A 16,387-nucleotide genomic window follows, 5' to 3' on the forward strand; every position below is an offset into this window, starting at 1 on the left:
GTTTATGATTTGTTTCTGAGATTGGAGGGATGTTAATCTGAGTATTCCATTGTTGCAACAAGTCTCGACCCCACAGGTTCATAGTTATGTTAGCCACATATGGTTTTAATTTTCCTCTCTGTCCTTCTGGACCTATACATTCGAGCCATCTTGCACTCTGTTTCACCTGAGATAATGTCCCAATTCCTAACAGTTGAACGTTTACCTCCTGAAGAGGCCAAGTTGGATGCCAAAATTCTGGTGCAATTATGGTAACGTCCGCACCTGTGTCTACCAGACCAGACAACAAAACACCATTTATTTTTATCGTTAATTTTGGTCTTTGTTCATTAATAGAAGTTTGCCAAAAAATTTTCTTTATGTTTTCTCCTGAATTTTCTATTCTCTCTGTTTCATCATCCTGACCAGCATGATTTATTCCAATAGGCATTTGGTTATTTAATCGCTCTCCAGAGCAGGCATTTCCTCTATGGCTGCAGGAAAGGTTTGAACTGGATTTGCACTGGGGGCCTGCCTGAGGCCCCTCTGGGAGTTTCCCGAAGACTGAGGCAAAGGATTACCCTGTCTGTCCTTTGTTGATCTACATTCGTTGGTCCAGTGTTTTCCCTTACCACACCTTCTGCATACTCCAGAAGGAAGGGGCATTCTGTTGCCATTGTTCCTTGAAGAAACATTGTTTCTGGGAATGACCTGTCTACAGTCCCTTTTCAAATGTCCTTGCTTTCCACATCCAAAACATCTAACACTCCTCAAACCTTTTGAAATTACTTCTCCTACCCATGTATCATCATGCTCATCAGCTTCAACATTAATTGTTTCTCTAATCCAATCTTCCATAGGTGCAGATCTTGCCCTTAATGGCCTGATTATTCTTTTGCATGCTGCATTCGCATTCTCAAAGGCCAAAGATTCAATTATTGCCTTACCAGCTTCTGAATCCGAGACCATTCTCTTTACTGCTGAAGCCAGTCTTTGTAAAAAATCTGTAAAAGACTCTTTTGGGCCTTGCTTCACCTTTGTAAATGACTCAGATTTTTTTCCTGGTTCCTCAACTTTGTCCCATGCATTCAAGGCTGCCGTTCGACATAAAATTAGGGTTTGGACATCATATAAACATTGTGTTTGTGCTGAAGCATATTGGCCTTCGCCCATAAGCTGATCCTGGCAAACTTGTACTCCTTTATCCCTCCATTGTTTTTCTATGTTTTTAGCCTCCTCCTTAAACCAAGTCAGAAATTGAAGTCTCTGGCTGGGTTCCAGAACACCTTGTGCAAGGTCCCGCCAGTCCTGTGGTACTATCCTATTATATGTTGACCAAGTGTTTAACATTTGCTTTACATATGGGGAATGCATGCCATAAGATACTATTGCCTCCTTAAACCTTTTTAAATCCAACATTTCAATTGGAGCCCAAGTATTTTGTGTAGCCATTTGATCAGGCATCTGCTGTACAGTTACAGGATAAATTAAGGGTGACTGTGTGAAAACAGGCTTTCTTTCTGCAACCTTATGATCCCGACTTGAAACAACTTCACTGTTAATTTCTTCTGTCTGAATTTTTACAGGTTTAACAAGTTCTTCTAAAGCTGTTATCCTGGCACTTAAATTGACTATCTTTTTAAATATTAAAATGTGGATTATTATAGTGATGAGGTGCATAATTCCACCAATACTAATATTATATAGTTGTTCCATTGCCAGACTGCCTAAAATTTCAAACAAAAACCAATTTTCTTCCAATGTACACATAAAACCCATTTGTTTTTTAATGTGGAAAAAAATTCTCTTTTAGATAGTTTCCTTTAAAATATCTGATATGTTATGACTTACCAAATCTGCGTAGAACAGTAGAAATCTGAGGGGATTTTCAAAGCAGCCACCTAGTGTCCCAGGTGTAAATCCAAAGAGAAAGAGAGAGAGAGAGAGAGAGAGAGAGAGAGAGAGAGAGAGAGAGAGAACAAGAAAGCGTAGCTGGCTAAAGTTTAAATGCAGCCACGTGTTCCCTCTTGTGCCGAGTCAAGGCTTGGGTCTGACTTCCTTAAGCTCCGACCACGTGCGTTGGCTTTACAGGCAGGGCCCTGTTCGGCAGGGCAGGTCTGAGTTGTTTGTAGCACCGGCTTTAAGCAAGCAGGATTTAAGCAAGCAGCTCACCGATAGTCCAGCCTGAGGTCAAGCAGAACTAGACCCAGGCTAAGAGGCTGCTGCTCGGACTAAGAAGCCGATCGCCGCCACCGCCGCCGCCGCCGCCGCCGCCGCCGCCGCCGCGGGCCGCCTGCCGCCCTTGCGGGAAAGCGGACCTGCCGCCAAGCCAAGCAGTTTTTAATGGATTCTTGTCACGTTGGGCGCCAGATGTAGATGTAACCAACCGTCTTATTAAATAAGAAACACAGAAACAATGTAAAAGAGAAAGCTGAGAAGTCAGAGCTCAGAGCTAAAATCTCACCCTTCCTCCTGCTGTCCCAGCTTCGCGAAAAGAGAGCTACTTCCTGTCGGTTCGTTTTTTTATAGTATGTTGTTCTGCCTTCTCATTGGTTGTAAACCCAAACACATGACTGCCTCGTCACTGTCTGAATGTACAGCCCCCTAGGTCTTAAAGGCATATGTCTCCAATGCTGGCTGTATCCCTGAACACACAGAGATCTTATGGGATTAAAGGCGTGTGCCACCACCGCCACACTCTTGCTATGGCTCTAATAGCTCTGACCCTGAACACACAGATATCTATGGGATTAAAGGCGTGTGCCACCACCGCCACACTCTTGCTATGGCTCTAATAGCTCTGACCCCCGGACAACTTTATTTATTAACATACAATCAAAATAATAATTCAGTACAATTAGATTACCACCACAAGTAGCTGAAATGATAACAAGGATAATTAGTAGGAGAGTAGGAGCAGACCTCAATAGAACATTCACTCTATGCCGGTAAGGATTGAAAAATGAAAACCTTCCTGTTCTTCTGTGTTTAACCTTTTTGAAAATACAGCACAGAACTGTTAAAGAAAGAATCATTTTGGTACACTTATGGGCTCAGTCCAGTGGATCAAAGGTTGGTGACATCTCCTCAAAATGCAATCTAGACTGCCTTATAAAGGAAAGTCTCCTTTAACAATGCACAGCCTGAAAAACCTACACCATGGAGTAGCTTAGAGGAAATAGAACATGTCCTGAAATCAACATGCTTCTGAGAATCTGCCTGCAGGGCAGAGGCTGGAGTGACTCCCATGCACTTGAAGGTCAGTTCAAGGAGCTCTATGCAGAGCAGTTACAGGGCTGGTTCAGAGGGGCTGTATGTGGACTCTCTGGATTTCACTCAGTTGTCCTGTAACTGAATGAGCAGACAGTTGTCACAGTCAGTTTCACACTCAGCTAAGGCTCTAAGAGAGACAACTCAATACAAAGAGAAGCCAATTTTGAGTAAAGACCCTTATTCACCTTGGTCCTTTCAATCCTGTTTTAAAAATGTATTGTTCCCATCTTTTTCTGAGGTATGTGACAGGCTTGTGAATGTTTGTGATTGGGGATAGGGGTACCAACATGTATCAATGACTGTGAGAGACCAGTATTGTGGAGATTTAATTTGGCAACTCCATGTAGTTAAAAGGAGGTTTATTTTGGGATAACTTACAGCCAGTAAAGGGGTTAGATAGGGATCTGGGAAAGGTGAGGTGTATTCCAACAGGATTCTCTACAGAACTCTGACTTTCAGCATCCAGGATCACAAAGAAACAAAAGGGCTGGCCCACATAGATCTTCTGTGTTAAGGGTTCCCATCTCAGCCCCGACCCAGGGTCACATCATATGTAGGAGTTGTAGTTACCAGAAGCCTCACTAGGGGTAGTCCTTCTAGGTCAAAGCAGGAACAGCTAACCCCTAAAGACCAGATTCCACAATCATGCAGCTTAATAAAAGGAATGCCTCAGCCAGGCATTGGTGGTGCACATGCCTTTAATCCCAGCACTCGAGAGGCAGAGGCAGGCAGAAGTTTGTGAGTTCAAGGCCAGCCTGGTCTCCAGAGGGAGATCCAGGAAAGGCACAAAGATACACAGAGAAACCCTATCTCAAAAAAAAAAAAAAAAAAGAATGCCTCACAGTAGTGAGGGATAGGAAACTTTTTTTTTAATATGAGGGTAAATAGGAATAAATTTTAATATATCTATGGCTAGTGAAATAAGGAAACACACATGCCTTCTGATGATAACTTTCTCTTTTACTTCATCTTAAGAAGTGATCTCTGACCCTTTCTGTCTCCACACTGCTACATATCTCCACAATACCACACACAGCCACATGTCTATACATACATACATATTTCACATGGCTACACATCTCTCTTTTCATACATTTCTCTTCTACATCTCTTTTCTACACAGCTTCATCTTCCTTGTCTCCACACAGTTACAAATCTCCACACAGCCACAGCTGAATATCTCATTTACACAGCTCTCTCCCCAGACAGCCCTTTACACAGTTCCTAGGCACAGCTCCTCTACATAGCAGCAGCTCCTTCACACAGCTCTCTCTCACACTCACTCACACACAGACTTCTGACAGGTTATACACTCACTGTTTACTCACTCTTTCACCCACTCACTCCATCACACTTTCTTCACGAATCTTCCTCACTCTCAGCACACACACACACACACACACACACACACACACACACACACACACACACACTTCACTCACATTCTACACCAGGTGTCACATAGCTGTACACTGCCATCTTTTCCTACATCACTGCTGCTGCTGCTGTTCCACAACCAACCTTTGTGAAGTGTAAGTTACATTTTCAGGGCCTCACCCATTCTCACAGCACAGATAAGTCACATAGCTTCTCTTAGGATAGTAATGTCACATTGACCCATAAACACAGCTCTAAGTTGGTGAGGTATCCCAGACATTAAACGTTTGGCTGAACCCTGTGTGGCCAGGGGACATGAAGAAATGGAGCCACTACAAGATTCTATCTTGATGTAAACAGCCTGGTCTTGATGTGGCAAAAACAACACTTGAATTTAGTCTTTGTGTATTCTCTGTAGGAGCAGCTTAGTCTGTTTTGAACTTGTTCTAAAGTCTTGGACAAGGAGTTAGAGGCTGTCATGGATACAGAACACTGTTACTTTCCTGTGTCAGTAAGAAGAATACTCTGGTAATATTTTTGTTCATCAGAAGTATACAGCTTAAACACAAATTCACAGCTAAATGTGTGTCCAGAAATGTAAAACACACTACCAAAGCACCATGGAAAGCACTCCACAGCTCTACTTATTAGGGATGCATACCTGTGGTACTCAGGAAATTTACAGACAGAAAACAACCTGTTTCCACAGTCAGTGAACTCACGGTTTGCCCGGTGAGACTCCCCATTAGGGACTTACACATCTGGTGGGTCGGCTTGTCAAACACTGGTTGTCACCTGTCATATACAGCCATGGCCCTCAGCAAATGTGTCATGACATATTGTGAAGGTCACAGTATAACCCTACAGATTTAATTCTCTCTACACCAATCATTCTGGTGACTGATCCCAGGAGGCAGAGTTTATAAAAAAGCATTTAAACTGTGTCACACACCTAACCACCACACAGACATATTCCTCCATCTTCTTCATAATTAAACTTCACTGGGAAAGTGGTCAAGGAGCCCCCATCTCCTGCTGGTGTCAGCTGATTAAGGTTTAGGGAAAAAAACTCTCTGGTCAGGGCAACTTTCAGGAGAGTTTATCATTCTATCAAGGATATGGAGTTAGATATTTGAGACTCTTTCAGTGATTTTTTTTTTATATTTGGAAGAGTGAAGGATGAGCTATATTTGGGGACACAGCAATGAATGGCCAGTCTAAGCAAGCAGATAATAAGGCTGTGAAAGTAGGTTACCAAGTGCACAAGACAACAGACTAAGGGACTTGACCATGGTCTGGACCAATCTGAGCCCCACCTTCTGCAGTTTCCTACACTGGTCTCAGCCTTTAGCATAGGATAGCATCAAAGCTGTGAATACAGCATTCTCTAGAGATTCCATGCTTGGCTCTTGTTTATTCAGCTGTGACTGTAAGCAAGAGTCCTTAATAAACAGACACCTCAGGAGAAGGTAACAGAAAGCAAGACTCCATGACTGTAAGCTCTGGGAAATTGGCCTAGTTAATGAAGGGTAAACTCCTAAAGCCTCGGGGAGACTGAGAAGCTCTGCAGAGGGAAGAGGACTTGAATGATGATACCTGCAGTAGTTCCTAAGGACAGCCACACACCACACCAGCTGGGGTGTGCCCCTTCCAGACTGTGGGAAATCTCACCTGCATATGGACACCTCCATCCTCAAAATTCCCATCTGCCATGCCATCAAATCCATGAGTGTGGTTCAGGTCCAAGGAGACAGTGCAGAAGTGCAGTTCTTTTGACTGAGGAACTATGATGCTTGTGGAGATGCCAGGATGGGTCTTTATCGCCACATCACCTCCATCAACATCCTAACATCATGGCCTGGTGCCAGGGATCTCTCTCTCTCTGGACAACTGTATGTAAATGACATGTCAGTCTGTTCCAGATTCCCTCTTCCTATTGGTTCATAGGACTGAGCAGAAGGCCCACACCTGTTTGCCCTCAGTTTTCCTGAGGAGAAACCTGCAGGCATTAGTTTCACTTTCTCTTTCAGGTTCCTACTGTGACTATAAAAGCACACACACACACCACAGCTCACAGAGCTGTCTCCCAGCCCTTCTCTGAGAGTCCAGTTGGTGTGCAAGTCCACAAGACAGCAGAGTTAGAAGACAGGATTCTGAGGAGCCTGTCCTGGTGAGAACCCAGAGAACTGCTGCCACCTTCACAGCAACCATGGGGTAAGGATTTCCCTGCTCTGCAGTTAGAGAACCCAGGACACATTTGCTTGTGTCCAGGTCTGACTGAATCTGCTTCTGTTCTTTTGTTCTGTCTTCTGCCTTCTCTTTCTACTACTGAAAAGGGAACAAGGATGATAATTGCCCTGAGTGTCCTGGGACTCTCTTTAATGGGTGTGCTGTTGGTAGGGGCTGGAGGGTGACAGCAAGCTGGCTTTAGTTTTTAAGGCTGTCTCACACATGTAGTTGGAAACACCTGGGAAGACTTTAGCATGCTCATCTCACAGAGAGAGACAGATACCAATGAGAACTTCGGGAATGGACAAGTTACCGCTCTACCTACTTAGAGCCCAAAGAGAACAGCTGCTTAGAATGTCCTCCTTCCAATCCCCTCACACCACTCCTTCTTTCTCCTTGGGATGTACCCATCAGATCCCACAAGGACCTATTGAGATGCTTGTTCAAGGTTTCCCTGTAAATACATATAACATATATTCACTGAATATGCAATATTTACTATATATATTCAAGAAATACTAGGCCCCCAGTGGAGTCTTAATCATGTGAATGGCCCTGGGTTTTTATGTTTGAAATTGCCATTTGGATTAAAAGTGCCAGTCAGTGGAGTTGTTTGCACTGACGCTTTGCCACAGTGAGCATCTCTTGGCTTGGGGGATTATTCTTCTGTCTTATACATAGCATCATCTCTCATATATGAACATGGAGGAGGCTGAGAGCTATTGGGGGATGATGAAATAGAATACAGAGTTCACAGTGGTAGAAAAATATGGAGCCGAAGTAAGTAGAGTGCAAAAGGCTGTAGGACCTGTCAGGTGATGGTCATTATCATAGAGTCAGTGACCCAGATGCTTAAGTATTTGGTTTGCAAAGGCTTTCCTGCAGAATGAGAAAGGAAGGAGATCTCCAACTTCACAGGGGATCCTGAGCAAACACAGAGCTGTAGGATCTTGGCTGCTTTCTGTCCAGGTTGCCCACACATATGGCTTTTGCCTCTGTTCTGCTCAGCTTTTCTGCTTCAAGGACTTATGCACAAGTGCATGTGCCTCCTCCAGAAACAGGTCCTCAGCAGGATCCTTGTGAGCCTCCCATCTAGGCAGATCTTCCTGGACAGCTGGTGTTCATATTTCAGGTGATTTTAGCTGTCCTGCCAATGCCTTTATTTCCCTTACGGTGTGGGCACAATCTCTAATTCACTGTGCACTTCTGTAGGCAGGGAAAGCAAAGAAAAGCAGGATTGAATCTGATGCCCCAGGTCATGATTAACCTGCCTATAGAAATTTCTCCATCATTAGTAAGTGCTCTGTAAAAGAAGGAATAACCACGCATTTGGTTATTTCAGAGAGTCAGAGACAGAGAGAAACAAGCAGAGACAGAGAAGACAGAAACTTCTTATGCCTTTGATTCTTTCTATCCAGGCTCATCACATATTACAGGTAAAGACTTGAGTCTAGTCACATTTGGGAAACCAACCCTGGGACACTTTTGTAATATCCAAGTATTTGTGTCCAACATCAATGAACTGGACCAGGGCCGCATGATTAGTAACAGAAATAGAGACATTTCATTACAAAACAGCACTCTGGAAAATGAGTAGGGACTAGTAAGCAGAGGGATAAGAGCACTGGGCTGTGGAGATATATTGTGACCCCCAATATATTGTGCATCTTAATAAACTTTTCTGGGTTCAGAGGACAGAACAGCCACTAGATAGACATAGAGGCCTGAAAATGGTGGCACACACACATTTAATCCTAGCACTTGGGAGGCAGAGATTCATCTGGATCTCTGTGAGATCAAAGCCACAATGGAAACAGCCAGGCATGGTGACTCACGCCTATAATCCCAGCAAATGATGGCAGAAAGAAAAATGTATATAAGGCATGAGGACCAGGAACTAGAGCTGGTTAAGCTTTTAGGCTTTTGAACAGCAGTTGAGCTGAGATCTATTTGGATGAGTTCTCAGAGACTTCCAATCTGAGGAAACATGATCAGCTGAGGAATTGGCAAGGTGAGGTGGCTGTGGCTTGTTCTGTATCTCTGATCATTCAGGGTTCACCCCAATACCTGGCTCTGGGTTTGTTTTTATTAATAAGAACTTTTAAGATTCTTGCTACACTGGGCCATGAGCCTCATTGCAGTCAGGAGTTTCCTGTGTCCCGCCTGACCCACAGTCGGGACAGTTCTCTCACCCACTGTCCTGCAGCCTTTTATAAAACATTCACACCAAGGCTTAATATTATTTATAACTAATTGCTTGGCCATTAGCTCAGGCTTATTACTGACTAGCTCTTACATTCAAATTAACCCACAATTCTTATCTATGTTTAGCCCCTTGGCTTATTTTTTTTTTTTCTCAGACAGCTTTTCTCTGTGAAGCAATCCTGGCTGTCCTGCAACTGACCTGTAGACCAAGCTGACCTCAAACTCTCAGAAATCTGGCTGCCTCTGCCTCTTGAGTGCAGTGATGAAGGCATGTGTCACCACTACCTGGCTTGATTGATTGTTTTAAAACTGGTTTTAAATCTGATCCTGGGGTGTGTTCTGTTGTGCTATCCACGAACCTAAGCAAAATTCGTTTAGATATTTTTTAATGATTCTAACATGCAGTGAGGATTTAAATCTGCCAGCCCATTCCAATCACTCACTAATGAGCCAGGAATATTGCAGCTAGCAGAGGTGCCATGGCCTTTCACAAAAGGTCATTCTCATGTAGATGCTTTGGATAACTGGGATGGGTCTGAAAGCCTATGCTGACATATCATTTCTTGAAGGTTTATTTTCCCATTCTCATTGATCTCTTCTTTGTGCTTTCCACAAACATAGACAACACACACACACACACACACACACACACACACACACACACACACACACTCGTAATCAAAAATACATGGTTGTAGGCACATGCACCCACATACAGTTAGCTAATTGTTTTTTTCTTTCTAAAACCCTTTGGCCAGTATCATAAATGGTTCCATTTATTAGAGAGACAAAGGGGGAAGAGGTGAAATACCAGCCTGTGCTTGAACAGTACAGAACTGGCACCAATGTCACATTATATGAGTAGGGGAAGAATCCATTTGGTCCTCTGCTTACTATGGACTGTAGTGATTTGGAAAATGAAACACTCCATTATATTTCCATGGAAGTATTGTGCTCAAACATGATTGGCTTTCACATGCATGTGCACAGAGCATTGTCTTTTACCCCAAACATGAGTCAATGATGTTTTAGAAGCTGACCTAGTTGTTAGGAATGTTTCCTGACAAGCAGCATTCTACCCACTGTGGGATAATTCTGTGGAGCTAAAATGATAACAAGGATAATTAGTAGTAGAGTGTGAGCAGACAACATTCACTCTATGATGTTAAGGATTGAAAAATGAAAACCTTCCTGTTCTTCTCTGTTTCACCTTTGTAAAGATACAGCACAGAACTGTTAATCATTTTTGTACACTTATGGGCTCCGTCCTGTGGATCAAAGTTTGGTGACATCTCCTCAAAATGGAATCTAGACTGCCTTGTAAAATAGAGTCTACTTTAGCAATGGACATCCTGAAAAACCTACAACATGGAGTAGCTTAGAGGAAATAGAAAATGTCCTGAGCTCAACATGCTTCTGAGAATCTGCCTGCAGGGCAGAGGCTGGAGTGACTCCCATGCACTTGAAGGTCAGTTCAAGGAGCTCTATGCAGGGCAGTTACAGGGCTGGTTCAGAGGGGCTGTATGTGGACTCTGTGGATTTCTCTCAGTTGTCCTGTAGCTGGATGAGCAGACAGTTGTCACAGTCAGTTTCACACTCAGCTAATGCTCAAAGAGAGACAAACTCAATGCAAAGAGAAGCCAATTTTGAGTAAAGACTCTTATTCACCTTGCTCCTTTCAATCCCATACTTTTAAAATGTATTGTTCCCATCCATTTCTGAGGTATTGTGACACGCTTGTGAATGTTTGTGATTGGGGGTGGGGTACCATTGTGTATCAATGACTGTGAGAGACCAGTATTGTGGGGATTTAACAAGGCAACTCCATATACTTTTTTTTTCCTTTTATTTTATTTTACAATACAATTTAGTTCTACATATCAGCCATGGGTTCCCCTGTTCTCCCCCCTCACACCCCCTTACCTTACCCCCAGCCCACCCCCCATTCCCACATCCTCCAGGGCAAAGCCTCCCCCGAGGACTGCGATCAACCTGGTAGACACAGTCCAGGCAGGTCCAGTCCCCTCCTCCCAGACTGAGCCAAGCGTCCCTTCATAAGCTCCAGGTTTCAAACAGCCAACTCATGCATTGGCAACATCATGTACTTAAAATGAGGTTTATTTTGGGGTAACTCACATCCAGTATAGGGGTTGTTTACAGGATCTGGGAGAGTTGAGGTATAGTCCAATAGGGTTCTCTTGATAACCACCTCAGTCTCCTCACTTGTTCTCCTACTGTACTTGTATAAGATGTACATATTGAAAGAACCCGTGTAAAGGAGAAAAGCTGAGTTTTGTACTGACTGGGAAGCTTTCCATGAATATATACTTTTTAGAGGAAAATGTAATCCTGTCCAAACTTCACATCATTTTAGTCATAGTCCTTTTCTTATTGCATGCACTACATGGTCCTCAAGTCAATAAGGTTTAGGGAAGTTCTGCATTGAAAACTTGTCAAATGTAAAAGAAATGGATTAAAGTTGGACAAAAGTTTTCTAGACTAAGGTGAATTTTAATTCAGGACTAAGTGTGCCAAAGCTCACAGTCACACAAAGCCTCCAGGGAGTTAATGGATGTTTTATGTTCCATTCTTACTGTATAGAAAAGTGATGTTAATGCTCCACAGTAGGTGGTTTCCAAAAGATTTATTTTGGAATTATAATTGGGAACTTCACTGAAAGAAAGAAGACAAAGTTGGAGTAGTCATATCAGATATTTATATTATGATTCATTACAGTAGCAAAATTACAGTTATGAAGTGGCAATGAAATAATTTTAAGGTTATCAGTCACCACAAGATGCTTACCTGTATGAAAGGGCTACAGGATTAGGAAGGTTGAAAACCACAAGTAAAATTGTGACCTGGAAGAGAGTGTCTGTCAATTGTCGCTAGTGCATTGTTCATAACATTCATGGATGGAGGCATGAGGTATGGGTGAGCAAGCCTGACCAATTGACTGATCCATGAGATGTCTAGATGCTCTCTGTTTCCATTAGCCTACCCTTATGGGCACAATGCAAGTGTGCTCAGCAATGGATAAGACCTAAGAGGACAGCTCACCTGTATTCTACTATTCTTTGCATGGCCAGGTGAAAAGTAAAGACAGCTGGTTTAAGCACTATGTTATCTCTGGTCTCTGGCAGAGACAGCTACCAACAGGACCAAGGGCCTTTTTGCCTTCTGAGCACAGATTGGTCTCCAAGCTGCTTGCTTTTGGGTTACTACCCTGAAGCTAACTGACTAGATTCTATAGGTGGTTCTCTGAGACAGGAGTGATACATAGTTTGGAATTACTTTTACTGCTCTATAGGGAAACAAATTAAGGCATGAAGTTGTATAGGCATCTTTAAAATAAAGGGATTCTTTGTAACCATAGGAGGGGAGAGCTAAGTTGACTTACTCTCCAGAAGCTCCCCAGCTACATCGTCCAAAGATAAAAGTTCTGGAGAAGTGTCGTATCCCCAGAGTCACAAGGCAGAGAGCACGTCCATGAGTTCTGCATCAGCCCATGGAGAACAGCTGCTTGTTTGTGTCTGAGATGAAATAGGCAGACATCCGTGACTTCTCCTCCACAGTCAGTTTTTACCACACAGACAGGTCCTGTCTATGTCAGCTCAAGTGGCATAAAATTGTACACATAGTCCTCAAAGACATAAGGAAAGGGGGAATAGAATTTTAGAGTTCCAAACCTCAGATAAGGACTCTGACATGTATGTTTGTATGCCTGTATTTGTATGGCAATGTCCAGTCTTGACTGAAAGGATTGACTTACAACCTAAGATTGTAAGTACAGGTACATGTATATGCATGTACAAGAAGTCTCTGACAGCACAAATAAATGGACATGAGAGATTGATTTAAAATAATCAAGAAATTCTAAAAGAACAAAATGTCAGAATTCCAGGAAGTAAGCAAGAATGTGATAAAATGTGTTTACCTTGGAGTTAATTGTCAATTTTGGGGCCAATTCTCAGATAACCAATCACCTGCTTCCTTCACACAGAGAGAATGCTGGCAGTGATCTGGTCAAGGAGAATTTGATTCAGCTGAGATGTCACTTCACATGGCATCTGCTTTTGGAAGACATCGACATACCTGATTTGGAAATGAGGATCTCTGATGAGCTTGAATTCCTAGATATCAAAAACACAGTGAGGATGCTCAACCTCAGGGCCTATGTGAAACACCTGAAAGGAGAGGATGAGGAAGCACTTCAGAACTTGAAAGAAGCAGAAGCCATGATCCAGGAAGAGCATTTTGGCCAGAGAAGCTTGGTGACCTGGGGCAACTGTGCCTGGGTGCATTACTACATGGGCAGCTTGGCAAAAGCCCAGACCTACCTGGACAAGGTGGAAAACACATGCAAGGAATTGGGCAGTCCCTACCGCTATAGTATGGAGTGTTCCGAGATGGTCAATGAGCATGGTTGGGCCTTGTTGAAGTGTGGAAGACAGAATTATATAGGAGCCATGACCTGCTTTGAAATGGCTCTGACAATGGAGCCTGAAAACCCTGAATACAACCTTGGCTATGCACTTGTAGCCTATCACATAGACTTTGAAGACAATAATATCCCTCTAGAATTCCTAAGGAAGGCTGTCAGGTTAAATCCAGAAGATCTGAATATTAAAGTGTACCTTGCACTGAAGCTTCAGGATATAGGATTAGCAGCTGAAGCAGAATCATACATTGAAGAAGCCCTCAGTAGCACATCCTGCCAACACTACACATTTCGCTCTATAGCCAAGTATTACCGAAGGAAAGGCTGCATAGACAAGGCTCTCCCTCTGCTACACAGGGCCTTGCAGGCGTCACCTTCCTCTGGCTACCTGCATTACCAGCTAGGGCTCTGCTACCATAGACAAGTGATGCAACTGAGGACATCCACCGATAAGCCGGCCCAAAGGCAGGCGGCACAACAGGCCATTCTTGAATTTCAAGAGGCTGTGAAACTCAGGCCTAGATTTGAGATGGCTTATGTTTGCATGGCAGAAGTTCAAGCAGAAATCGGCCAACATGAAGAAGCAGAGGCAAATTTCCAGAAGGCGCTGAACATGAAGGAACTGTACAGGAATCTTGAGTGTCACAAAGAGCAGGATATTCATTTACGCTATGGCCTTTACCAACACTTTCATCGGAAATCAGAGGATGAGGCTATCAGCCAGTACTTAACAGGTCTTAGTCTGAATGAAGAAAACTTTGTCTGGAGGAAACTACTCAAAGCTTTGGAGGAAGTGGCCACAAGACGTGTTCGCCAGAATGTTCGACTTGTGGAGAGCACCAGCTTGCTTGGGTTAGTCCACAAACTGAAAGGGGATAGGAAGGAAGCCCTGCAGTTCTATGAGAAGGCTCTGAGGCTCACTGGGGAAATGAACCCTGAGTTCTGAATGCAGCTCCCATCTGGGAAGTGAATGTACTCATAACTGAGGGTTCCCGGCCTCCTTCCCGGTATCTTTCTCCATCCTCTTTTTCACCCCTCATTGTAGTGTCTATAAGGAACTTGTACCCCACTGCACCTGCTCATTTACTGACCAGGACTGGCCCCTGCTGGTCTGCATTCCCTTGAGCTGTGGGATCCTAGGACATCTTTTCCTTATGTCTGTGTCTTGGGAATGCAAGTCTTCCATCCTCTGCCTGCCAGTGTCCTGGACAAAGAGGTCTTCTCCTAGGAAGCTTTTACTGTAGGTCAGAAGATACTCTTAGTACAGTGCAGTGTCAGAGGAAACCAAGTGAGCAAAAGGGAATGTCTGAAAGCTGAGAAGACTCACCTTACTGCAGAATCATTCATGGCTAATAAGAGTCTTAAGTTTGGGAAAAGCCAAGCAGAGGAAACTTTCCAGGACCTTACAGACCGAAGACGATACAAGGAGATTTGTGCAGGTTTTCTGTGCTATTGATAGTGTGTTATAAGTGATATTTCCCCTCAAATAAATTATATTCAGTAAAATTCCCTGAATCCCAAAGTCTTCCAGTGTAATTTGTTGACAGATTGGAAAGGATATCCCTTCAGTGTCCTCAAGAAGGCTTGGGATAGTAGCATCAACTAACAGAAGTCTACTGGCAGGCAGGAAAGAAAGTTGTGCACATAAACCCTGCAAGGGATCTGTGTAAAGATGAAGGTTATTTCATTCTCCACATCCTGGGATAGTAATGGTGACTGATGCTGCCTTTTTACCTGACAGCTGCTGTTTTTCATTTTGAATTATGATGCTCGGGATGGGTTTGGGTTCATTCACTTGATATTTGGTGAAATACCTCTGATATTTTTAATAGATGTTCCTTTGATAAGCCAAAATCATGTTTATTACATTTAAGCATAGGAAAATTCTCAGGATTCATAATACTGCTCCCTAATAGTCTCAATGGATGCTGAGGAAGAGCAACTGAGGGTACAAAAGGTTGGTTGGAGAGAGAATGATTGGGAGACAGCAGGAGGTCATGCAGTTTGATTCAGAAGCTGGGTTCTGGGAACTTGGCAGACTCTTCTCTTTCTGGAGAGCATTTTCAACTTGCCCAAGGGACACACCTTTTCTAGGTTTTTCAAGAGATGATATGTGGGTCAGACACTGGATGTTTCAGACACCTGGGTGTTAGGTTGTCACTAAGTTTCGTCCTCCTTACTTACTTCCATGAGAGTTGTAGTCTGGAGGACCTAAACTAGAGAGCATAAACGTTTAAATTTCTCCCCTTGATTAAAGTACCCTGTGGTTCCTAGGTCCTGAGCTCAGCAAGCCCAGCATGCACCCATGTGCTCTGTGTCTGCTGACCCACACTGCCCATGCTCAGGAGCACTTCCCCATCCTCTGCATCTCCTCGCTCCTTGTTCCCGCTGTTTAGCTGTCCTGTCAGCTCTTTTGGGTTTTCTTTGCTCTTCCTTATCCCCTCTGAGTATAGTCTCCTTTTGTTATCCTAGTCTTCCCATTCACACAACTGCATGAATGAAACTACAGCAAGTTGAGGTGAGGCCTCTACAGCTGTGCAAGGAATAAGCATGGGTGATACAACACACACACACACACACACACACACACACACACACACACACACATACACACAGAGAGAGACAGAGACACATATATGTACCATGTCAGGAGACGTGTGTTAACATATCTCTGCACCATAGAGTCAATAGAGCACACATAATTGCATTCTTTTCCCATGTCTTCTTTTGCATTAGGAAGACACTGGCCATCTTCTCTAGAGAGTCACAAAGAACAATAAGTATAATGTCAAAAGGATACTGCACCTGGGGCCCCTCACCATTCCCCTGAATAATGGACTGGAGCCTCAGCTGAGTCCCAGATCAACAGTCAAGCAATTTCAA

The 16,387-nt window shown here is 43.5% G+C and overlaps 1 protein-coding gene across 1 annotated transcript; it reads left to right on the forward strand.

Annotated features, from left to right (window-relative positions):
* The first annotated feature begins 6,678 nt into the window (after positions 1–6,678).
* LOC143272480 (antiviral innate immune response effector IFIT1-like) lies at positions 6,679–14,954 on the forward strand. Its single transcript, XM_076567686.1, has 2 exons — positions 6,679–6,843; positions 13,067–14,954. Exons 1-2 carry the CDS (start codon positions 6,839–6,841, stop codon positions 14,448–14,450), a joined length of 1,389 nt encoding a protein of 462 aa, XP_076423801.1. The 5' UTR covers positions 6,679–6,838; the 3' UTR covers positions 14,451–14,954.
* The last annotated feature ends 1,433 nt before the right edge of the window (positions 14,955–16,387 follow it).

Source organism: Peromyscus maniculatus, chromosome 1 (genome assembly GCF_049852395.1).
Source record: "Peromyscus maniculatus bairdii isolate BWxNUB_F1_BW_parent chromosome 1, HU_Pman_BW_mat_3.1, whole genome shotgun sequence".
Lineage (NCBI taxonomy): Eukaryota > Metazoa > Chordata > Mammalia > Rodentia > Cricetidae > Peromyscus > Peromyscus maniculatus.